The sequence below is a fragment of the Salvelinus namaycush genome, chromosome 15, assembly GCF_016432855.1.
Source record: "Salvelinus namaycush isolate Seneca chromosome 15, SaNama_1.0, whole genome shotgun sequence".
Taxonomy (NCBI): Eukaryota; Metazoa; Chordata; class Actinopteri; order Salmoniformes; family Salmonidae; genus Salvelinus; species Salvelinus namaycush.
In genome coordinates, this window is record NC_052321.1 from 22770607 (window position 1) to 22795241 (window position 24635).

Consider the following 24635-nt stretch of genomic DNA (forward strand, 5'->3'; position numbering starts at 1 on the left):
CCACAAGTGCATAGGCCCCAAGTTTAAGGTTTAGGTCCATTAGGAATTGGGCCCGAGACTACTACAACTGAATTTAGATGCGATAGTGACACGCCCCCTGGTATACGATGGCTGTCACGCTCCCCAAATTCAATAACCACCGCGCCTTGCGCACAGTGTGGTGCAATGTGAATGCCCTTCCATAGCTGTTAGTTGATGCCTTTGATACTATATTTCGCATGGTGAGCGCGGAACACACGAAACATTCCCTTCTGACTGCGCGTTTGGATTTACGATGATCAGTACCGAGGGTGCTGAAGGTGGAGGAGACCAGCCCTGCTTTCGGCTGGAACCTTTGAACGCGCACCTATCAGGCAAAGCGGGTGAAACCCACCTTCTCTATGGGGACACGGACGCCACCTCTAAAGTGACCGCCAACTGTGTGCAAGACATTGAGGATAGAATTTTGCGGATCACTGGTTATTACGGCTATTATCCGGGCTACTCCAGTCACAGAAGTAAGTCATGAAAATAGAAAACAGTATAAGTCAACTAATAAAGTAGAAGTCAACTAAACGTAAGCGTAAAACTGAAGGCCTTTGTCAATTTCACACTATTGCTCCTCTTCATCCAGGTAGAGACAATGGCACGGGTAGTAGCCTATATTGTATGTGACCAGCATATTACAGAGGGGAGGGGGAGCTTTGCTTTCCCATATGAAATTAATGTTAACCATTTATACTGTGTTGCAGGAATAGGCTAAAACATTATATTCACTCACAAAATATAGTGATCGTTGGGGCATGTGATTTTCTATTGTTTATTCGACTGATATCTACTGGGTTTTTTCAACCAATTCTGTCAATCACTGATTATTGTGTAATGTCAGAAGAGGGCATTTTTTTTCATTCTTCTATTCTCTACCTGAGAGCTAGGGGAATTGGTGCTGTATAGCCTACAATTCAATTTGTTTGTGGAATGAGCCGTAATGGAACCACATGCTAAGGTGACATGTGCCTGACACAGCTGCCGCTATGGAGACTAAGTAATATGTTCCTCCTCACATCCTTATTGACTTTTGGTCTGAGACACAAACAATGAACAGCAGTAGACATCCAGACAGGCACAGACAGACAGGCACAGACAGACAGGCACAGACAGACAGGCACAGATAGACAGGCAGGCAGTCAGACAGACAGATGCAATACCATAATGTGACATGACATCTATGCAAATGACATATATGCAAACCATTGTTCCTGTTACCATGACTGTAAATCATTTGAACTGTAGTGTTTTTATGATCATTGAAATATCCTAATGAGGAGGAGACAACATACACTCTATTAGATGTTAGATGCATATTTAATTGTTTGTTGCTGGTCATGTTAATAGTTTTGCAGCTATCAAAATAATCTATATTTTCCAGTAGACAAATACCTTCCTCACATGCAACTCTCCCATGCTTCTATTACTCTGATTCTGCAGGACTTTATATGTTTTCTGTCTGTGAAATGACAGAAACACAATGATCAAAAATAAATCCCACCACTGTGCATTGTACATGCATTGCAGCATACATTGGATATAATAATCATTGGGCTGCTTGCCACCTCAGTGCTAGAAGAAGCTGCAATGTGATCTGCCTGGGCTACCATAAATTTGATTTATTTTGATTTGCAATAAATGTATGATTGCTGTGGTGAAATCATGGGTTGAGATGAAATGAGATTGATTATACGGGTTGTTCACGGGGAACTCTATTTAAGCAATAACTATCAAATCAAAATCAAATCAAAATGTACTGTATAGAAGAAACATAGCAGAGCAATTGACTGGTTTATAGTGAAAATGATGTATGGCATATACAAAACTAAATCTAATGAGATCAAGGCCAGTATTCTGTAAGATGCTATACTGGTCAGAAATCCTGTAGGCTACAATTGTGCCTTTCATTTTAGTATACAGTATGTGGGGGTAAATGTAAGGAAGAACTTATACTGTTGTTGAAGACGTCAGAGAAAAATAGCACTGATTCAGTGTCCATGAGCCTGTTGTGATTGATACTCAGAAATACCCTAGCTGAACTGAAATACCCTAGCTGAACTGAAATACCCTAGCTGAACTGAAATACCCTAGCTGAACTGAAATACCCTAGCTGAACTGAAATACCCTAGCTGAACTGAAATACCCTAGCTGAACTGAAATATCCTTACTGAATTGAATTTGACTTGTCACAGACAAGCTTCGTAGCATTTCCAAGCTGTTATATAAAAGCTCATCTAAATGAATTACTTGCAAAGTTACTCAGACCTAAAGAACAATGGAAGTCAGTCACACACCTTATCACTCTGGGTGAATAACAAGTCTTCACCAGGCTTTGGTGCATCAACCAAATTCAATCAAATGTATCTATAAAGCCATTTTTACATCAGCAGATGTCACAAAGTGATTATAGAGAAATGTTCTAGTGCATCATGAATCAGGTTTCCAGGCAAAAGGGGAAATCACTTTCAGCATAGCAAGAGAATGTTTGAATTTATATTATTTTCTTTCATAGTGTTAAAGGCTCAATGCGGTCAAAAAATTTGATTTTCCCATGTTTTATATATATTTCCACACTATGAAGTTGATGTATGAGGATTGCCTGACACTTATTTGTTAGTTGGTTTTTGTTTAGATTTTGAAATTAGAATTAAATGTCTCTTGAAATGTTGCATATCATTTAAAAGAAGACTGCTGTTGGGTTGAAGCAAAAATAGCACAGATATAGAACATTAGTTTGATCTTGCCAACGCCATTGGGTAATTCTATTTTTTGCCATTTTCTGTTGGCGTTTTGCTATTTTTGCCATCTGCAGTGAGTTAAAATATGCCTCCAAGGAGGATCATGGACTACATTTTCAGAGAGGGTCTTGGCTAAAGTTCACACAGTGTTTGTGATAACTTGTTAGGTAGTGATGTGACAAAAAATGTAAATGTTTTGCTCACATTAAGTGATAAAATAACTTTGAAATTGCGAAACTGACTTAAGTTGAAGTGTTGCTTTGAAATTGTACAAAATATATCTCCCTGTCTCTTACCCCAGCACCAGTCCTCGGATCAATTCTGGGAACTCCTCATAGGCCTTGCTCAGCCAAGTTGCAGATCAGTGTCCCTTGAACAAACATTAGTTTAATTTATTATAATTCGTGGTGTATAGTATCGTGCCTGTGAAGTGCTGAGATGTCCTGTCCAGAGGAACTGGCTGGGCTGGCACACCACTGGGCAGACTGGCAGAGGTGAGAGGAAGTGAAATCACAGGCCCTGGCAACGCCACTCAGCACCGAGCCAGGCAGGCAGCTCACATTAACATTGACATTAAAATAAGAACTCTCCTTGGAAACTCCAGAAACTGGAGTATGACAAGGCACAATATGATACCTATGGCTCTAATAGTTTCCCCAGACACACAGTCAATCACATTCATGTTTTAATTTAATAATTTAAGATTTCCCTCAGACATTCCTCATGTAGGCCTATGTCTACAATCACTTTCCCACTGAAGCCTCACTCTTTCGGCGTGCTATTTTTAACTAGTGTCTAATTGGATGTGGGCTTTCTCTTGAACCACCATAGAGAGCACTGTTAGCCCTTAGCTCTCTTGAGAATGGGTAAAAACCTGTACAAAGTAATGGGGGAAATATTTATTCAAAATAGGTTAAGGACTCCTGTGTGTTTGCCAAAGTAGCAAACACACAAACACGAGAGGCAAATTAACATCACACAAGAATCTAGGTGCTTAGGGTAGGTAATTAAAGGTAACTCGGCATACACTGCATATTCTTGAAAGTGAGTTTGATCTCATATTCTCAGTGTTATTGAGACTTTAGCAACAGTATGGCACAGAATATTCAACTGATGGTAGAAATGCACAGCTATTTACCACCTTGAATGTGCACCTGCAACCATCTGTTAAGACTAGATCTCTACTCCACTAATGGATTGACTGTTAGAGGTGGTCACCATGTGTTGCCCCCTATCACCGCTGGTCAGCCTGTTCCTTAGCTCACTCCAAACAGCAGCATAGTACCTCTTCAGTACAGCCAGTCCCTCCAGCAGAGAGAGATTTATATACACTGAGTGTACAACACATTATAAACACTGCTCTTTCCATGAAGTAGACTGACCAGGTGAATCCAGGTGACAGCTATGATCCCTTATTGATGTCCCTTGTTAAATCCACTTCAACCAATGTAAATGAAGGGGAGGAGACAGGTTAAAGAATCATTTTAAGCCTTGAGACAATTGAGAAATGGATTGTGTATGTGTGCCATTCAGAGGGTGAATGGGGAAGACAAAACATTTAAGTGCCTTTAAACAGGGTATGTTGCTAGGTGCCAGGCGCACCGGTTTGTGTTAAGAACTGCAACACTGCTGGGTTTTTAACTCTCAACAGTTTCCCATGTGTATCAAGAATGGTCCACCACCCAAAGAACATCCATCCAACTTGACCCAACTGTGGGAAGCATTGGAATCCCTGTGGAACGCGTTCAACACCTTGTAGAGTCCATGCTCCCAACGAATTGAGGCTGTTCTGAGGGCAAAATATTTAAATACATGTAATTTTGTCCTTGAAACATTTAATTGAAATGCTGTAGCCTTACATGAATTCCTATGGAGGACTGCTTCTTCTGAGGAGTGAAAATATGGCTGACCGGTGGCTTCATCATTGGTGTCCTAGTGCCCTCTTGTGGTCTATTAGGCTATCTAAACCTCAGTATGAAGTCTCCTTCTGTCCTCCAAAGAAACGATAACAGGTAAAAGGGGAGCTGTGACTGGAGGTCTACTAAGCCTAATTACTACCAGCATGTATAAGTCAACATGGAGAGCTCCTTAAATCACACCCATGCTGAAATCCATTATATAAAAAATCTAGTCAAATCACATTTTATTTGTAACATCCACCGAATACAACAGGTGTAGACCTTACAGTGAAATGCTTACTTACAAGCCCTTAACCAACAATGCAGTTCAAGAAATATACGTGTTATGTAAAAAATAGATAAGTAAAAAATAAGAAATAAAAGTAACAAATAATTAAAGAGCAGCAGTAAAATAACAGTAGTGAGGCTACATACCAGTACAGAGTCAATGTGCGCGGGCACTGGTTAGTCGAGGTCATTGAGGTAATATGTACATGTAGGTACAGTTAAAGTGACTATGCATAGATAATAAACACAGAATAACAGCAGCGTACAATGGGGGGGCATTGCAAATAGTCTGGGTAGCCATTTGATTAGCTGTTCAGAAGTCTTATGGCTTGGGGGTAGAAGCTGTTTAGAAGCCTTTTGGACCTAGACTGCTCTCCAATACCGCTTGCTGTGTGGTAGCAGAGACAACTGTCTATGACTAGGGTGGCTGGAGTCTTTTTGACAATTTTTAGGGCCTTCCTCTGACACCGCCTGGTATAGAGGTCTTAGATGTCAGAAAGCTTGGCACCAGTGATGTACTGGGCCGTACGCACTACCCTCTGTAGTGCCTTGCAGTCGGAGGCCGAGCAGTTGCCATACCAGGCAGTGATGCAACCAGTCAGAATGCTCTCGATGGTACAGCTGTAGAACTTTTTGGGGATCTGAGGACCCATGCCAAATCTTTTCATTCTCCTGAGGGGGAATAGGTTTTGTTGTGCCCTCTTCACGACTGTCTTTGTGTGCTTGGACCATGACAGTTTGTTGGTGATGTGGACACCAAGGAACTTGAAGCTCTCAACCTGCTCCACAGCAGCCCCGTCGATGAGAATGGGGGCGTGCTCGGTCCTTCTTTTCCTGTAGTCCACAATCATCTCCTTGCTCTTGATCACGTTGAGGTAGAAGTTGTTGTCCTGGCACCACACGGCCAGGTCTCTGACCTCCTCCCTATAGGCCGTCTTATCGTTGTCGGTGATCAGGCCTACCACTGTTGTGTCATCAGCAAACTTAATGATGCCTGGCCATGCAGTCATGAGTGAACAGGGAGTACAGGATGTGACTGAGCACACACCCCTGAGGTGCCCCTGTGTTGAGGATCAGCATGGTGGATGTGTTGTTACCTACCCTTACCACCTGGGGGGGGGGGGGGGGGGGGGGGGGCTGTCAGGAAGTCTAGGATCCAGTTGCAGAGGGAGGTGTTTAGTCCCAGGGTCCTTAGCTTAGTGATGAGCGTTGAGGGCACTATGGTGTTGAACGCTGAGGTGTAGTCAATGAATAGCATTCTCACATAAGTGTTCCTTTTGTCCAGGTGGGAAAGGGCAGTGTGGAGTGCAATAGAGATTGCATCATCTGTGGATCTGTTGGGGCGGTATGCAAATTGGAGTGGGTCTGGGGTTTCTGGGATAATGGTGTTGATGTGGGCCATGACCAGCCTTTCAAAGCACTTCATGGCTACAGACGTGAGTGCTACGGGTCGGTAGTCATTTAGGCAGGTTACCTTAAGTGTTCTTGGGCACAGGGACTATGGTGGTCTGCTTGAAACATGTTGGTAGTACAGACTCAGACAGGGAGAGGTTGAAAATGTCAGTGAATACACTTGCCAGTTGGTCAGCGCATGCTCGCAGTACACGTCCTGATAATCCATCTGGCCATGCGGCCTTGTGAATGTTGACCTGTTTAAAGGTCTTACTCACATCGGCTGCGGAGAGCGTGATCACACATCGTCCGGAACAGCTGATGCTCTCATGCGCATGTTTCAATGTTACTTGCTTCGAAGCGAGAATACAAGTAATTTAGCTTGTCTGGTAGGCTCGTGTCACTGGGCAGCTCACAGCTGTGCTTCCCTTTGCAGTCTGTCATAGTTCGCAAGCCCTGCCACAAGACGAGCGTCGGAGCCGGTATAGTACGATTCAATCTTAGTCCTGTATTGACGCTTTGCCTGTTTGATGGTTTATCAGAGGGCATAGCGGGATTTCTTATAAGCTTCCGGGAATGTGGCAGCTCTACCCTTTAGCTAAGTGTGGATGTTGCCTGTAATCCATGGCTTCTGGTTGGGGTCTGTACATACTGTCACTGTGGGGACGACGTCATCGATGCACTTATTAATGAAGCCAGTGACTTATGTGGTGTACTCCTCAATGCCATCGGAAGAATCCCAGAACATGTTCCAATCTGTGATAGCAAAACAGTCCTGTAGTTTAGCATCTGCTTCATCTGACCACGTTTTTATAGACCGAGTCACTGGTGCTTCCTGCATTAATTTTTGCTTGTAAGCAGGAATCAGGAGGATAGAATTATGATCAGATTTTCCAAATGGAGGGCGAGGGAGAGCTTTGTCTCCCTCTTAAAACTAGAGTCATCTTTGATTAAAACCATGGGCAATGGTTTTAATCATCAATCTTAACTTCACAACTTCACACCATTTTGTATAGCCCTGGAATAATTCAATATGCTTAAGAAAAATATAGATGCAAAATGTATCCGTTGTAATAATCATATGGGTTAGTCAGAATACTATTTCACTACCGCCTACTCTAATACATTATTTCAGTGGCTCTCTGTCCTCTCTCTCCTCCCTCTCCTGTCTTTCCTCTCTCACCTCTCTGTCCTTTTGTCCTGTTCCTGCTCGTGTCTGAGACATACTGATTAACAGAGAGATGCATAAAGGCAAAGGGCTGTATGTGTCTCTGTGTGTGGAGTAAAGCTGGTCTAGAGTTTTTTTCCCCCTCTGGTTGCACATTTAACATGCTGGTAGAAATTAGGTAAATGGTTCTATGTCAATGGTTCTCATGCAGAGTGACTTGCACAGCCTTAGTGACCCTAGAGTAATCACTGAATGCACATAACATGGGTATATGTATGACATATGGTGCTCTAGATGACCAAAGTTATATTTATACACAGTAGACGCTAACATCATACACAAAAATGTTGGTAATGTTCTCAACTGATGCTCCTACTCTGCCACTCTACCTAATGCCCACTAGATGTCTCCCTCTTAAAACTAGAGTCATCTTTGATTAAAACCATGGGCAATGGTTTTAATCATCAATCTTAACTTCACAACTTCACACCATTTTGTATAGCCCTGGAATAATTCAATATGCTTAAGAAAAATATAGATGCAAAATGTATCCGTTGTAATAATCATATGGGTTAGTCAGAATACTATTTCACTACCGCCTACTCTAATACATTATTTCAGTGGCTCTCTGTCCTCTCTCTCCTCCCTCTCCTGTCTTTCCTCTCTCACCTCTCTGTCCTTTTGTCCTGTTCCTGCTCGTGTCTGAGACATACTGATTAACAGAGAGATGCATAAAGGCAAAGGGCTGTACGGTGGCAGAGGAACACGGGCTAATCTAAATGACAAAGGGCCTGAATGAGGCGACTGCGTCAGTGTTTCAGGCCAGAGCACACCGGAGCACCACTGTTGCTATGGACAAGTGCATGGTTTATTTTAGAATCTGTGCCCTGGTCCAAGATGCGACACAAGCATTGTGTTGTCTATGGATAAATTCTGGTCAGGGGTCTCTGGGGTTGTGATGAGAGGCTAGAGGGATATGGTTGGTCGCCAATGAGGTGGAGAAGTGTGTCATTGGGACATAGAGTGAGAGGGCTTGTCCCGGTCCTTATGGGCATCCCATCCCAGCACTAGGAATCAGGGGTGGGGGGATAATAACCTTTTCAGCCTTTCATGATCTACATGTACCTGAGATTGGTCTCCATACCATATCCATGCTTGATGTCATTATCCATGCCCTATGTCAATATCTGTGCCCTATGTCATTATCCATGCTCTGTCAATATCCGTGCTCTATGTCAATATCCGTGCTCTATGTCAATATCCGTGCCCTATTTCAATCCCCTAAGCTCTCAGTGATTAGCATCCTTGGGCCAAATGTGCTGACTAGCTGCCTTTCTTCTTCCTCCCTGTCTAGCTACTGTCTCCACTGTGGTTAGGCAGGGCTATTTTTAAGTTTAGTCCCCCCTCCCCCCTCCTAGCCCCTGCCTCGGGAGGGAACCATACAAGCACAAGGTGCAGCCAGAGCCAGCTCTCCAGACAGTCTCCACTGCCCTGCCCTGCCTCACTCACTCTCAGAATTTGAGGAACAGTGAAGCACTGCGATCTGCCATGCTCTGCTGCCTTGCCAGGATTCTGACTGAGAATTGGAGAGGAGAGACAGGAGAGTGGGAAGGGGGGTCTGAGTGACATCGATATAGTGACAGAGAGAGGTTGGAGTACACATGATTGCAAAAAGGCAGTGACAGCTGGTTTCCTGTTAACTGTAATCAGGGGTACCCAATAGGAAGGTTCTGCAGCACAGGTTCACTGTACTGTTGTTCATATCTCTGGTGAAATACTGCTGTCACTCCCTTGCGGGGGGTGCTGATAGAATTTGTTATATTTAGGTCCACTCATACAGGAGTAAAAAAGGCCCAGTGCGCTTCTTTTGTGAGAGAAAAAAAAATATTCAAATATATATATTTATATATTTATCAAGGGGTTCAGCATCTCCCTCAGCACCCCTACTTCCCACGGCTATGGTCCCTGGCCGGCTTGCCTGAGATTAATTGTTCTGGTGTGAGAGTAAGAAAGGTGGGGGATATACTAAGATTATATTACAGGGAGTCGAACCTCTGCTCTGTGTCTCACCGCACTGATGCTGTTGTATGCTATTGATGTATCGGCTGACAGGATGCCGAGGCCCATTAGAACCTTTGATTGTGAAAACCGCAGACAGAGCCAGGATGACCGGGAGCGAGGGCACTGCGATGAGAACTCTTGACCACACTCCCATGGGCCAGCTAGCACATAATGTTCTGAGAACCATATGTTTCTTAGAGCTTGGTGAGAGCGTGGTTGCCCTATGGTTATTACATACAACCTTCCCACAACTTTCTGAGAATGGTGCAGGATGGTTGCTTGGCTTTGGAGCATTTTCAGCACATTTAAGGAACTTGACCAAAAAAACGTTATTTTCTTTGTATTACGCCTAACAGTTCAAACATGGTTACATTTGCTTTCAATTTTAGTAATGTTCTAGGAACATTATCTAACTGGTTTGACATTGGGAATGTTCTCAAATAGTTCAGAGAATGTTAAGCAACAGCGTTCTTCTGTGGGAATTTCAGTACTTCAGGATAAAGTTTCCTACAGGTTTCCTCATGGTTCTATTTAAAGTCATGTTCTCAAATTGTTCCTAGAACGTTAAGAAAAAATTCCATTAAAAAAATGTGATGTACATGTTCAGAAAACATGTACATTCCGTTTTCGGCATCAGGAAAACTCTCTCTATCCTCTATCTTGTTAAGTGTGTTCAGGTGTGTTGGCAGCACCCACTAATTGGCCACACCTGATCTTAATGAGTGCTTGTTTCTTTTGAAATGGGGTCTGTTTGAATAGACTGAAATGAACATCTATGCATGCATAATAAAAACCAAAAACTTACGTTCCCACAACTTCCAAGGGACCAAATGTGCTAGCTAGTTATGCCCTGAGCTCACCCCTCTGCTTGGGCATACTGGGAAACCTGCAAGTGGTTTCGCCTCTCCTGTGCAGGAGGAACTCACTAAGACAGTGGGAACTCCTCAGTCAAAAACAATAGCACGAACAGGGAGTAAACATTTGAAAAAGAGTTCTGAATGATACCCTGTTCTTCCCTGTGATTATACTGTACCTTGTAGGAGCTACAGTTGAAGTCAGAAGTTTACATACACTTAGGTTGGAGTCATTAAAACTCGTTTTTCAACCACTCCACAAATGTCTTGTTTACAAACTATAGTTTTGGCAAGTCAGTTAGGACATCTACATTGTGCATGACACAAGTAATTTTTCAAACAATTGTTTACAGACAGATTATTTCACTTATAATTCACTGTATCACAATTCCAGTTGGTCAGAAGTTTACATACACTAAGTTGACTGTGCCTTTAAACAGCTTGGAAAATTCCAGAAAATTATGTCATGGCTATAGAAGTTTCTGATAGGCTAATTGACATAATTTGAGTCAATTGGAGGTGTACCTGTGGATGTATTTCAAGGCCTACCTTCGAACGCAGTGCCTCTTTGCTGACATCATGGGAAAATCTAAAGAAATCAGCCAAGACCTCAGAAAAAAAATTGTAGACCTCCACAAGTCTGGTTCATCCTTGGAAGCAATTTCCAAACGCCTGAAGGTAGCACGTTCATCTGTACAAACAATAGTACGCAAGTATAAACACCATGGGACCACGCAGACGCCATACCGCTCAGGAAGGAGACGCGTTCTGTCTCCTAGAGATGAATGTACTTTGGTGCGAAAAGTGCAAATCAATCCTAGAATAACAGCAAAGGACCTTGTGAAGATGACGGAGAAAACAGGTACAAAAGTATCTATATCCACAGTAAAACGAGTCCTATATCGACATAACCTGAAAGGCCGCTCAGCAAGGGAGAAGGCACTACTCCAAAACCGCCATAAAAAAGCCAGACTACTGTTTGCAACTGCACATGGGGACAAAGATCGTACCTTTTGGAGAAATGTCCACTGGTCTGATAAAACAAAAATAGAACTGTTTGGCCATAATGACCATCGTTATGTTTGGAGGAAAAAGGGAGATGCTTGCAAGCCGAAGAACACCATCACAACCGTGAAGCACGGGGGACATCATATTGTGGGGGTGCTTTGCTGCAGGAGGGGCTGGTGCACTTCACAAAATAGATGGCTTCATGAGGAAGGAAAATTATGTGGATATATTGACGCAACATCTCAAGACATCAGTCAGGAAGTTAAGGCTTGGTCTCAAATGGGTCTTCCAAATGGACAATGACCCCAAGCATACTTCCAAAGTTGTGGCAAAATGGCTTAAGGACAACAAAGTCAAGCTATTGGAGTGGTCATCACAAAGCCCTGACCTCAATCCTATAGAAAATATGTGGGCAGAACTGAAAAGGCGTGTGCGAGCAAGGAGGTCTACAAACCTGACTCAGTTACACCAGCTCTGTCAGGAGGAATGGGCCAAATTTCACCCAACTTATTGTGGGAAGGTTGTGGAATGCTACCCAAAATGTTTGACCCAAGTTAAACAATTTAAAGGCAATGCTACTAAATACTAATTGAGTGTATGTAAACTTCTGACCCACTGCGAATGTGATGAAAGAAATAAAAGCTGAAATAAATCATTCTCTCTAGTATTATTCTGACATTTCACATTCTTAAAATAAGGTGGTGATCCTAACTGACCTATAAGACAGGGAATTTTTACTAGGATTAAATGTCAGGAATTGTGAAAAACTGAGTTTAAATGTATTTGGCTAAGGTGTATGTAAACTTCCGACTTCAACTCTACATTTGATGTGTCTGGTCCATGCTCTCTCCAGACCCCTTTCTGCTGGCATGACAGAGCACCATGAAGTGGGCTGGATGTGTGGGTGTTGGAGAGAGCATGTGCAGCCAGGCTTGCTTTTCGTTCTCATCCAGACTCTGTGAGCTCCTACTGCAGCAGATCTCCATGTCGTGAGGTGTAATGGGGAGTTAGGGGTGGTGTGGGACTTAGGTAAGTCCCTTCCCTGTCTCTGTTCAATTCATTTGTGTTGCAATGGCATAGACAACAGGACAGGACCCCTATAAATAATCTAAGACTGAATGAGTAGTGAAGTAGGGGAGAAGTGCCAGCAGAGGAGAGAGAGAGAGAGGGAGAGAGAGCGAGGGGGCAGCAGCTAACACAGCATAATTAGCTGGGGCTGCTTGGTTACCTTCCAAACAAAGCAGCTGATTTGCGGATCAAACGAAGAGGAGGGGAATGCAAGGGAGGAGGAGGGAGAACGAAAGGAAAGAGATGTAGGGAGTGATTGCGCGGTGCCACACACTTGAATCTCAGTCTCCCTTGGAGACAGTGCATGACAGTGCAACAGTAGTCTCCACTCCACAGCACTTCTACTGAGCTCCAGCACTGTCCAGAGAGAAAGAGAGACAGCATCTGAGTAAGAGACAGTGAGGGAGTTAGCTCAACTGATTGAGAAAGAGGGAGAAAGAAATAAAGAAGGAGATATAAACATCAATAGACATTTAGATAGAAGAGACTGATAGAGAGCTATAGCAAGCCGCCTGTGGAGGAGCCAGGAGCCTGGGAATGCAGAGGGATTGCAGGAGGAGCTGCTGAGTGTAGCAGCAGTCCAGGCAGGCAGACAGACAACACACACACATCCCAGGGAGGGACTGTTGGCTCTACCTCTAGTGGAGGATGAAGAAGCACTCGGCCAGAGTGGCTCCTCTCAGCTCCTACAGCTCCCAGGTCCTCACCTGCCCCATCTCCGAAGGTAAAGACTCCAGACTGGGGGTAGAGGACGGGGGAGTAGGGATGGAGTCTGGCCCTAGGCGCCATGTCTGGGTCGTGTGTGTACGTTTGTGTGTTTTGCGTATGTGTGCATATCTGTGTGTCTAAGATGGGCAGCATTGGAAACTCATTAAACCCTTCTATAAGAGCAGGGATATGTGTGGAGAGATTACCATATCTTTGTGCATTGTTAATGCCTATGGCTAAACAGCTATGGCAGGTTTGCTGTTTTCCCATATTAATATGTGTGTATAGGCCTTGGTGTAATGTGGTCATTACATTGTTCATTAAAATCAACCCCAAAGGGCAGAATATGAGGTAGAGAAAGGGAGGGGGAGATAGTTAAGGTAGCTAAAACAAATTTGGATGTGTCCAGTCTTAGTATAATTTTATGCTCTGGGCTTTCTATGATTATGTAAAGAGCACATTATGTGCCCTCTACAGAATAGTGTATACTGGGCTCCTCAAAAAGTTTATGAAATGTCACAATGGCTTGAAAATATAGTTATGAAGTAGACTAAACTGTTCTTCATTATCTTGTGATTATTCAAAATCATACACAATCAGATTAATGCTTATATTACAAATTAACTGTTATGATTATTTAAATACTTTCACTTGAATGACTGTATTACATAACTATGAGAAACATTCATGCCTTTGCTCTTCACCGTTCTTTGAGAGGGGATACAGAACTTATCGACAGGGACTCTGGTATCACAGCATATGTTTAGTTGTGTTCAAGTTGTACTTTGTGCCTTACTGCTGATGTTTCCATACCCAAACAGGCTGATGGTTTGGCTGTTCTCACATCTGTTCCTTCTTACTTACTTGTCTTGCATGTGATTCATTTTGAGAGGGACATGGGTACCAAGTCCTTTAAATGGTACAGTTCTCTCCACAGCCATACACCGTCCCGTCTCTAAGGCTTTAAGTTCCACATCCATTGTCTTTGTATCTATTTTGCATAGATTAACAAAATATACACTTAATATTAATCCTCAATTAAACCATGTATTTTATTCTCACCTGGTATGGACTAGATGCATTGCCTGACCTCTGTATACCCCTGCAGGCCATGTAGGAACATTAATGTGAATTACTAGTCATCTATTATATTCAGCACTGGTTTATCCATCACTGTCTCCACCACCCTTCCTCTGTCATGGATTGGAATGTGAGGTCCATGCAGGGGCACTGCGTCACGTTGTCAGCATATCCTGTATATGTTCTCTTAATGGGAGTTTGTATTTCACACCTTTTCTTATGAGTCAACTCAAATCATAGCTTGGGGCTTAATACAGTACAGGTAACTAGCTGTATATAGGTAGCTACTAGGTAAAGGCCTACTAAGCAGCAGTGCGTAGAGATATTCCTGTCCTTTGCGAGACCTCAGCCATATGATGCTCTCAGGTGTCCGAACTACAGTGTGTGAGATACCTTAGTTTTTGTTATGCTATTATTTGCTGTGCCATACTGTATTGTAGTCTACCGTTTTATAGCACCATCAGCAGGAAATATTGCAGTCTGTTACAGGAGCTCAAATGTAGCGAATAATTCAGCATTAATGAGGTGGAATGTGGAATGATAGTTTTGTTTTAATATCCACATCCTGGCAATGGATCAGAGTGTGGTGCTTTTGCCTGGGGAAACAGGATACTAACAAGCCTACAATTTGTCTCTCTGCACCCAGCACCCACTACAGTACTGTACAGTGAATTATGTCCTCTCAGTATGGGCATGGTCTTTGAATGGTCAATGGGAAGAGGACAAAAAGAAATTGCTTAGCGTACAACATCTACATCCTATGATGTTACTTCTGCTTTTAAACCATGCAATTCTTGATTGTCTCCCTTTCTCCACGTAAGGTCTATCTGTCTGTCCCCATCTGGGACAAAGTGCGATAAAACACGTCATCAATCTTTAGTTTTAAGGCATACAAATTGATAAAAGATGTAAGGGCCAAGTGTTGCATTTCATGGATGTATTGGAGATGACATTTGCATCCAATATAAAACTCTGCACTGTACGCCTGGATCCCAAGCCAAATTGCCAGAGTTCCAAATGCCAGTGAAAGTTGTCACAGTAACCTCAGTGTGACAGAGATACAGTTATCTTATCAAAATCCTTTTGAAGAAAGAAGTCAAACAACATAGTGCTTGAGAATCAGTTCCAGTCTGTCTGTCTTCATAATGTGTGGAACTGATTCTCATGCACTGTCTGTCTTCATAATGAGTGTTTGGCCAGCATTATCTTTTCCATCCTATGGAAAGGCACTGTTCGGAGAGATGCAATGCTCACCTAATATTATGTAGGAACTGTAGGTGTATGAATGCTTTTCAATGCTGTTACTGTTAGGTTTGTCATCATGAAGTTTCTGCCAACACCTTAGCGTGGGTACTGAATAGCAGCATTATTATACGTTTGGGTCAGAGAGCATGAAGTGTCTTGGGTATCAAGTATATTATCATTCTGGATGTGCTGCTGAAGTCTTTTCTCTTATTTCTAAGGCGTTCAAGTTTTACAGAACCCAGCACACACACTCTTAAGCATCTATGACATTTTAAGCCAGCAATTAATGTTACTCTTGTTCTCTTTCAATCAAATGGATTTGAAAGAGTTCCATCTCATACATATTCCATTACACTCTGCTTTCTGTTTTAGCGAACCTAAGGGGAAGAGTCAAGGTATGAATCTTAGTGGCACTTTTATAGTTTTGATTAGATTTTTTTTTTGAGGGGGGGGGGGACTGCTCTGAACCAACAGTTAGTTTTCTCTCTGGGAGCAGGGGGTCGATACCTAGTGGTGCATGTCAGGGGGTTTATTGGATAACTTTGAGGCACTGATTGTACTCATATTGCTTTGAGCACTGATAATGCTCCTCTTCAGAGAGCGAGAGAGGCTGCTGCTTCCTGCTCTATTGTAATGTAATGTCTATAGCCGCGGTGGAAATGGCTGGGCTGAGCCCATAGTGCTGAACCAGCAAGCTGAAAGTGAGCAGCAAACACCCAGCACATGTTATATTTTATTCCTGCCCTGGTGTAAATTGATCATGCTCTGGAGGGTTATATAACGGATCCTAGCTCTCTCCGGAAACACCCTCACATCATCTCAGTGACACACACACACACACACACACTACAGCAAGTAAGCAATGACCCAGAAGGCATTCAGTCCCACAATCCATTAAGGCATTGCACACACCCCCCCCCCCCCAACATTATTCTGTTTTGACTGCAAAATGACTGCTGCAAGAAATAATATTTAATATAATTCCTTACATTTCTGTTCTCAATTCCTGGTTGTCTGTTGTAGTGGGTGTGATGTGTGTGCTCACAGTTAGTTTTAGGGTTCTCCTTGCTCCCAGTCTCCCTGCGCACACTGCACCAGTCCAAAAACCACTCAGTCTGCACTGAAGCCACTGGACACATAAATGCACACTCAGAGCTTTGCTAATCTATTCTCTCTACAGTCGCAAGCAAAAACAAAAAGGCCAGTCTGCTAACCTTTAAACAATGTTTTCTTGTGGTTGTAAAGATGTCAACAGTCTGCCGTAGTTGCCCTGCTATGTCCACAAGGGAAAGTCCTAGTGGAACATCTTGCTCAGTGCTGTAAAGGTGTTTTTGAAAAGTCTCATTCCTCAATAGTCAGACCTCTTTATCAATCCTGTAGTTTCTTTAGAGAGGTGGATGGATGTCACGTGATTGGGCTGACATACATATTGTGGATAGTTGTTTTGGGGCATCAGGTTTCTGTATGCATATGACTACATGACTATGTTAGGACTGTATCCACTTTGCTATATAATGACTTTATGGTGCTATTTCTGACATCGGCAAACAGCAACCACCATGCTAAGGTTATTCAATCTGGGGGATTTACTGCTCACTAAGGATAAATGATCAATTCTTGCTTACTTACCTCAGCGAGGCAGCCAGGATAGTGTCAAAGAATGGAGCATGGAACCCATTGAGAACAATGGAACAATCCACTGTAAATGTATTTGTGAAAACTATCCCACATCAGCTGTATTCTGAAGTGCTAAGTGTTTTATTGGGAAAACTGAACATTCTAATTGATTGTCTGTTGATGGAAAGAGGGTCAACCACAGCTGAATTACACAATTGCATGTCATTAATCTCTCATGCCAATGGCTACTCAAGTGGTACACATGTACTAGTTGTGTACTGTCATCAACAACCACAAACTGCCCATGGTTCTAAAGCCATTCAACTGTTTTTGGTGCTGAAGCCAGTTCCACTGTCCGTTGTACTGAAGCCAGTTCCACTGTCCATTGTACTGAAGCCAGTTCCACTGTCCGTTGTACTGAAGCCAGTTCCACTGTCCGTTGTACTGAAGCCAGTTCCACTGTCCGTTGTACTGAAGCCAGTTCCACTGTCCGTTGTACTGAAGCCAGTTCCACTGTCCGTTGTACTGAAGCCAGTTCCACTGTCCGTTGTACTGAAGCCAGTTCCACTGTCCATTGTACTGAAGCCAGTTCCACTGTCCTTTGTACTGAAGCCAGTTCCACTGTCCGTTGTACTGAAGCCAGTTCCACTGTCCGCGGTGCTGAAGTGTTTACTCTTCAGCCACACCTACGCCCATAGGTGTAACCCTATTCCCTACATAGTTCAACAGCATGTGCTTTCCCCCCACAGGAGAGGAGGGTTCTGAGTCTCGTGCAGACACACCAGGCAGCGAGGCCAGTGGAGAGGGGACATCGTACCAGACGTGTGCTAACACAGTGCTGAAGGTGCTGGGTGGCCTCCTATTGGTCCTATGTGTCTCCTCCTCCTGGGTGGGCACCACTCAGCTGGTCCAGCTCACCTTCAAGTCCTTCTCCTGCCCCTTCTTCATCTCCTGGTTCAGCACCAACTGGAACATCCTCCTCTTCCCTCTCTACTACGGAGGCCATGTGGTCACCACCCGGGACAAGCAGACGCCTATACAGAAATTCAGGTGATTTATTATGACAGCGGGGAAGGGATAATATATGTATTTCTCTTTGAGAAGCCATAGACTCCATAGACTATATGGAGGGTATTGAATCAGTGGTGACACCCGGAAGTGTTTACGGGAGCTACAGTAGTTATCAGATTTGTAAGATGCTGTTTGTTCAGTATTCAGGGGGTGTGATCTCCTCCAGTGCTCAGTGAGACGTTGTTTATATGACACATCCCTCCTCTAATTACCATTGGCACTCAGGCGGGTGAATGGGGATATTGACCGCAACCAGGAGAAATGGCCATTGTAGTAATGGTGATGTCTGCATATTTCAATGAAGCGTTGCCTCAGCCGGAAAAACAAACAAAAATTATCAAATTTTCCCAAACAGTTTTGACTTCCATTCAAAGTTTTTGGATTCCCACTCTTACATTTCCTCATGGGAATAGACCTAGAACTAATCCTTTGATACGTGCTCTTACCAACAACAACAATTTTGAGAAGTAAATAGTCTCTCCCATTCCTTTATTCCCCATTTCCTTTCTGTAATTCTATTCGTCAGAGAGTGCAGCAAGCTTTTCGGGGAAGATGGGATGACCCTCAAGCTGTTCCTGAAGAGGACAGCCCCCTTCTCCATCCTGTGGACCCTGACTAACTACCTGTACCTGCTGGCCCTGAGGAAGCTGACCGCCACTGACGTCTCAGCCCTCTACTGCTGCCACAAGGCCTTCGTCTTCCTGCTGTCCTGGATTGTCCTGAAGGACCGCTTCATGGGTGTACGGGTCAGTACTCTACCACTACTATTACTTCCTTGGGCTTGGTCACACAGCTATCTAACGAATCATACAGGGAAGTGGGACAGTAGGCACAAGTATTAAGGTTGATTGGTTTACTTCCCTCATCCCTACCTGCAGATTGTGGCAGCCATAATGGCCATCACAGGCATTGTCATGATGGCATATGCAGATGGTTTCCATGGGGACTCCATCATAGGTGTGGCCTTGGCTGTGGGCTCTGCCTCCACATCGGCTCTCTACAAGGTTTGTTTACTAAGCATGTGTCTGTTTACTGAAATAATTAGTATTCTCAATTCGTTTTACAAAAAGTGCCATCAGTATAACATACCTGGACATTGTTTCCTCTGCTGCAGGTGCTGTTTAAGATGTTCCTGGGCAGTGCCAGCCTGGGTGAGGTGGCTCACTTCCTCTCCACCATGGGTGTCTTCAATCTCATCTTCATCTCCTTCATCCCCCTCATCCTCTACTTCACCAAAGTGGAGCACTGGGGCTCTCTGTCCTCGCTGCCCTGGGGATACCTGTGTGGCCTGGCTGGGCTCTGGCTGGGTGAGTGGACACAACTATGGGACACACACACGCGCACAGGAAAGATATTTTGGTTAACATTATCATTTCTCTTCCAGTGTTCAATATCCTGGTTAATGTTGGTGTGGTGCTTACCTACCCCATCCTCATCTCTATAGGAACACTGCTCAGTGTGCCCGGCAATGCAGGTATGTGTCTGTGTGTGTGTGTGTGCGTGTGTGCGTGTATCCGTGTGTGGGTGAAGTAAAGTTTATACTGACATTGACTTTTGTTAATAAACAGACTGGCTCTTTTCTTCATCTTTATAATGTGCAAATGTTGAATGTCTGTATCATCTCTGAAATGTGTGTTAAGGCCTCTTTATTCTAGTGCATGCAGAGGTATTGTATCCAGAGGTCAGCACTTTAGGCCCCCACAGCAAACAGATTACACAGCAAGTCTGACTCTCTCACCTCGGAAACCCAATCATCAATGTGCCTTCACACAGACGCAGCAACTATCCCTCACTAAGGTGGATTAGGTTTCTAAGGCAACAATAAATGCCTGCAGACTAGTTATTTTTCTCAACCACAAAGGCCTGTATGAAGGTCAGTGGGTTACGACAGCTTGGAGCGGTGCAGGTGTCTACACTCTTAGAAAAAAGGGTTCCAAAAGGGTTCTGTGGCTGTCCCCATAGGAGAACCCTTTTTGGTTTCAGGTAGAACCCTTTTTGGTTTCAGGTAGAACTCTTTTGGGTTCCATTTAGAACCCTCTGTGGAAAGGGTTCTACATGGAACCCAAAATAGTTTTATCTAGAACTGATCCTACGGGGACAGCTGAAGAACCCTTTTTGGTTCTAGATAGCACCTTTTTTTCTAAGACTGTAGGCCAATAGAGCAGAGAGAAAACGTTTGCAATCTTGTGCTGATTGTAAGCCGCATTGTTAGCTACTTTTATCTCCCCCTGCAGTTCAGTTTGTCCCTTGTCCTGTGGTTTCTGTAACTTTATGTAATTAATCAGAACATCTTTCTCTCGCTCTCTCTTCTTATACCTCACTTATATTTAATTAATCAAAACATCTCCGTCTGTCCCCCCCTACCTCCCCCTCCTTTCCTCCCTCTCTCCCCCCCTCTCCCTCCCATCCGTAGCGGTAGATGTGTTGAAACATGAGGTTATCTTCAGTGTGGTACGTCTGGCTGCCACCTGCATCATCTGCCTGGGCTTCCTGCTGCTGCTGCTTCCTGAGGAGTGGGACTCCGTCACTCTGCGCTTCCTCGCCGCCTTTGCAGACAAGAAGTCTGAGGAGCATGGCGAGGAGCTGACCGAGTCCAGCATCCACACGCGCAGCCGCAGCCGAGCCAATGGCACCGTCTCAATCCCTATGGCATGATCCCATGATCCTCCACTGCCCCGTCCCATCACCAACCCCCATTCTCACACGTTTCTACATGTCCCATCTGGGAAGCGTGGGGAGATGACTCTGGTGCTGACTTACAGACCAGGAAGTCCAAAATCAGGAGAACAGGAAGTGTAACTAGGACTGGGAGAAACTATCACAGTTCTGTCACTTTCCCCAGGAACTACTGGGGAGTGAAAATAGAACATTTACTGCTGAGTTTGGTGAGCAGAAAGTTGGAAAGTGTTATTTACTTTCTTGAACTCCTTGCCACGCCCAGTCTTGCCCGTCACATGCCCCTAGAACAGTGTTTCTCAACTTCGGTCCTCCAATACCCCCACAGTACATATTTTTGTTGTGGCCCCGGACAAGTACATCTAATCATCTAGCACATGCCAAATTGAATCAGTTGTTTTTGTCCGAGTCTACAACAAAAATGTGTGCTGTTGGGGGCACTGAAGGACCGGAGTTGGGAAACACTAGCCTAGACCACGTAAGCTCAACCTTGAACCTGCTACACGGCCTGTATTCTGTGAATATAAATATTGAATGGGCCAGTTTGGCTCAATCTTATATGTATTTATTGAATTTACTCAGTGGTGTATCAGTATAGTATTTACATTTGACTTCTTATATAGTATTATGTACAGGAATGGGTTGGGAAATACAGTTCCTTTAGAAAGTATTTTTTTTTCACATTTTGTGTTACACCCTGAACATTTAGATTTTTTGTCACTAGCCTACACACAATACCCCATAATGTCAAAGTGGAATCATGTTTTTTTTTAAACATTTTTACAAATTAATTGAAAATTAAAAGCTGAAATGTCTTGAGTCAATAAGTATTCAACCCCTTTGTTATGGCAAGCCTAAATAAGTTCAGGAGTAAAAATGTGCTTAACAAGTCACAAAATAAGTTGCATGGTCTCACTCTTTGTGCAATTATAGTGTTTAACATGATTTTTTAAAGACTACCTAATCTCTGTACCTCACACATACAATGATCTGTAAGTTCCCTCTGTCGAGCACTGAATTTCAAACACAGATTCAACCACAAAGACCAGGGAGGCTTTCCAATGGCTCGCAAAGAAGGTAGATGGGTGAATATCCCTTTGATAATGATGAAGTTATTAATTACACTTTGGATGGTGTATCAATACACCCAGCCACTATAAAGATACAGATGTCCTTCCTAACTCAGTTGTCAGAGAGGAAGGAAACAGCTTAGGGATTTCATCATGAGGCCAATGGTGACTTTAAAACAGTTACAAAGTTTAATGGCCGTGATAGGAGAAAACTGAGGAAGGATCAACAACATTATAGTTACTCCACAATAGTAATCTAATTGACAGAGTTAAAATAATACAAATATTCCAAAACATGCATCCTGTTTGCAACAAGGCACTAAAGTCATACTGCAAAAAAATGTGTCAACGCAATTCACTTTTTGTCCTGAATACAAAGTGTTATGTTTGGGGCAAATCCAATGCAACACACAACTGAGTACCACGCTCCATATTTTCAAGTGGTGGCTGCATCATGTTATGGGTATGCTTGCAATCGTTAAGGACTGGGGAGTTTTCCAGGATAAAAAATAAATGGAATTGAGCTAAGCACAGGAGAATCCTAGAGGAAAACCTGGATCAGTCTGCTTTTCACCAGACACTGGGAGATGAATTCACCTTTCAGCAGGACAATGACCTAAAACACAAGGCCAAATCTACACTGCAGTTGATTACCAAGAAGACAGTTCCTGAGTGGTCGAGTTACAGTTTTCATTAAAATCTACTTGAAAATCTATGACAAGACATGAAAATGGTTGTCATGCAATGATCAATAACCAATTTGACAGAACTTGAAGAATTTTGAAAAGAATAATGGGTGTAGAAAGCTCTTAGAGACTTACCCAGAAAGACTCACAGCTGTAATCGCTTCCAAATGTGCTTCTACAAAGTATTGACTCAGGGCTGTAAATACTTCTGTAAATGAGATATTTCTGTATTTCATTTTCAATACATTTTCAAACATTTCTAAAAATAGGTTTTCACTTTGTCATTATGGGGTATTGTGTGTAGATGTGTGAGAAAACATATATTTAATCCATTTTGAATTCAGGCTGAAACACAACAAAATGTGGAACAAGTCAAGGGGTATGAATACTTTCTGAAGGCACTGTATCCACTTAACGTACAGGCTCTTTTTCTTTTTTAATAAAATACATAAAAAGACCAATAGCTTCTTGTTATTGGTGCCTATCAGATCAGATTGCCTTATAAACACAAACACATGCTATGTTCAAAACATGAAAATTATTGAGATGGCTATAAATTGATATTTCAGTTATCAATAGCCAGAGAAGGCGATCAGGTTCACATTGGACAGGGGCTCCTGGCAGAGCTTCTGAAGTCTCTCTCTCCATACAGGCAGGGCCTTCAGATGCTCCTATTACATCCCTTCTGCACACGGCACACAGACAGCAGGTTCATGTTTATATGTATAACTAACTGCTCAGTAGATCTGCCTACACAGGCCTGAGAATATACTGCCTTCTTTAGATCAACTATACCAGTACTTTTTATTATGAGCTTTAGAAGGCTGTGAACCACACGTAATGCTCTCTGTCACAACCAGGAAGAGCATGTCACTACCTCGTCTTCTGCCCTGAGTCTTCTTAGTTTCAAACATATCCAGCCATATGGCGAGTGGAATTCATCCATTCTTAGTAATAATGTATTTAATGAATTGTGAGGAGATGACAGACTCTCCTGCATGCTCTGTGACAGACTCTCCTGCATGCTCTGTGTCATTCCATCTTTCCTCTCTCTGCTCCCCCTGCTCACTTTCATAGATATCTCTGGTAATTATGGGATAAAGGCTTTTATAGCCAAGCAGCAACCTAGCACTGATTCATGTGAAGGTAGCATCTCACAGGTCCTCCACAACCAAACAGTGACAGAGGAGCAGGAAAAACAGCAGCCTTTCAGTGTGATAGAAATACAGTACAATGAAAACAATATGAAAGACGGAACAACTTAATGTTGAATTCATTTCAGGGCACTTGCATTGCTTTATTCCTGGAGACGAAGTGGAGTGTGTTTGTTGGAGCTGTTCTCCTCTGAGGCTGAGACACAGAGCTCAGTCCCCAGTCAGTGCTGTGATGGCTGGTGGACTGTCAGTGAGACATGCCCTCTAATGAAGCATTTGCTGAAGCGACAGATTCACAGACACAGACTGTTGTGGCTGCTGCCTCATTAAACCAAACGAGCGAGAAAAGAGGAGTAGGAGGAACGTAGGGAGGCCTTTAAACCCTCATCACTGATATATTTACATATCCACACACTGAGACAGGAGAGAAGGAAACATCTCCATGTTATGCAGGTAGTCTGAACTTCCTCATTTTTGGAAAAGTCATGCTCCAACATTTACCCTTATTTCCTGCTGTGAATGACTTCCTTGTTGAAAACGGAATCCTGGGAAAGTAGAGTGTATGTTGTTGAGGCAGCTCTGTCTCTGATTCTCTACCCATGCCTGGGCAGTTTGGAACGGGGAGGGGAGGAGATATGGGGCTCGAAATAAAGAACAGGGTCTTTCAAGCATTAACTTGGAGTTACAAAGTAACCTGTAGGGAGAGTTTCCATAGAAACAGCTCATTATAATGAAAAAGTATAAAGACAGGGAGGTTGCACACACCTTCCATGTTAACCACAACTAAAACTGGTTACTGCACTTGTACAGTTGCAACATACAGAGA

At 43.3% G+C, this 24635-nt stretch overlaps 1 protein-coding gene across 1 annotated transcript; it reads left to right on the plus strand.

Annotated features, from left to right (window-relative positions):
• Positions 1-274: 274 nt before the first annotated feature.
• LOC120059888 (solute carrier family 35 member F4-like) lies at positions 275-20878 on the plus strand. Its single transcript, XM_039008956.1, has 7 exons — positions 275-497; positions 17902-18202; positions 18750-18969; positions 19102-19227; positions 19338-19530; positions 19608-19697; positions 20637-20878. The coding sequence occupies exons 1-7, from the start codon at positions 275-277 to the stop codon at positions 20876-20878; spliced, it is 1395 nt and encodes a 464-aa protein (XP_038864884.1).
• Positions 20879-24635: the final 3757 nt, after the last annotated feature.

What these genes read in the sequence shown, in the direction of transcription:
- LOC120059888 (XM_039008956.1), top strand. Translation starts at nt 275, where the DNA reads ATGATCAGTACCGAGGGTGCTGAAGGTGGAGGAGACCAGCCCTGCTTT. An exon ending in GGGCTACTCCAGTCACAGAA is followed by an intron (nt 498 to 17,901) that starts GTAAGTCATGAA and finishes TTCCCCCCACAG; the next exon opens with GAGAGGAGGGTTCTGAGTCT. An exon ending in ACCGCTTCATGGGTGTACGG is followed by an intron (nt 18,970 to 19,101) that starts GTCAGTACTCTA and finishes CCCTACCTGCAG; the next exon opens with ATTGTGGCAGCCATAATGGC.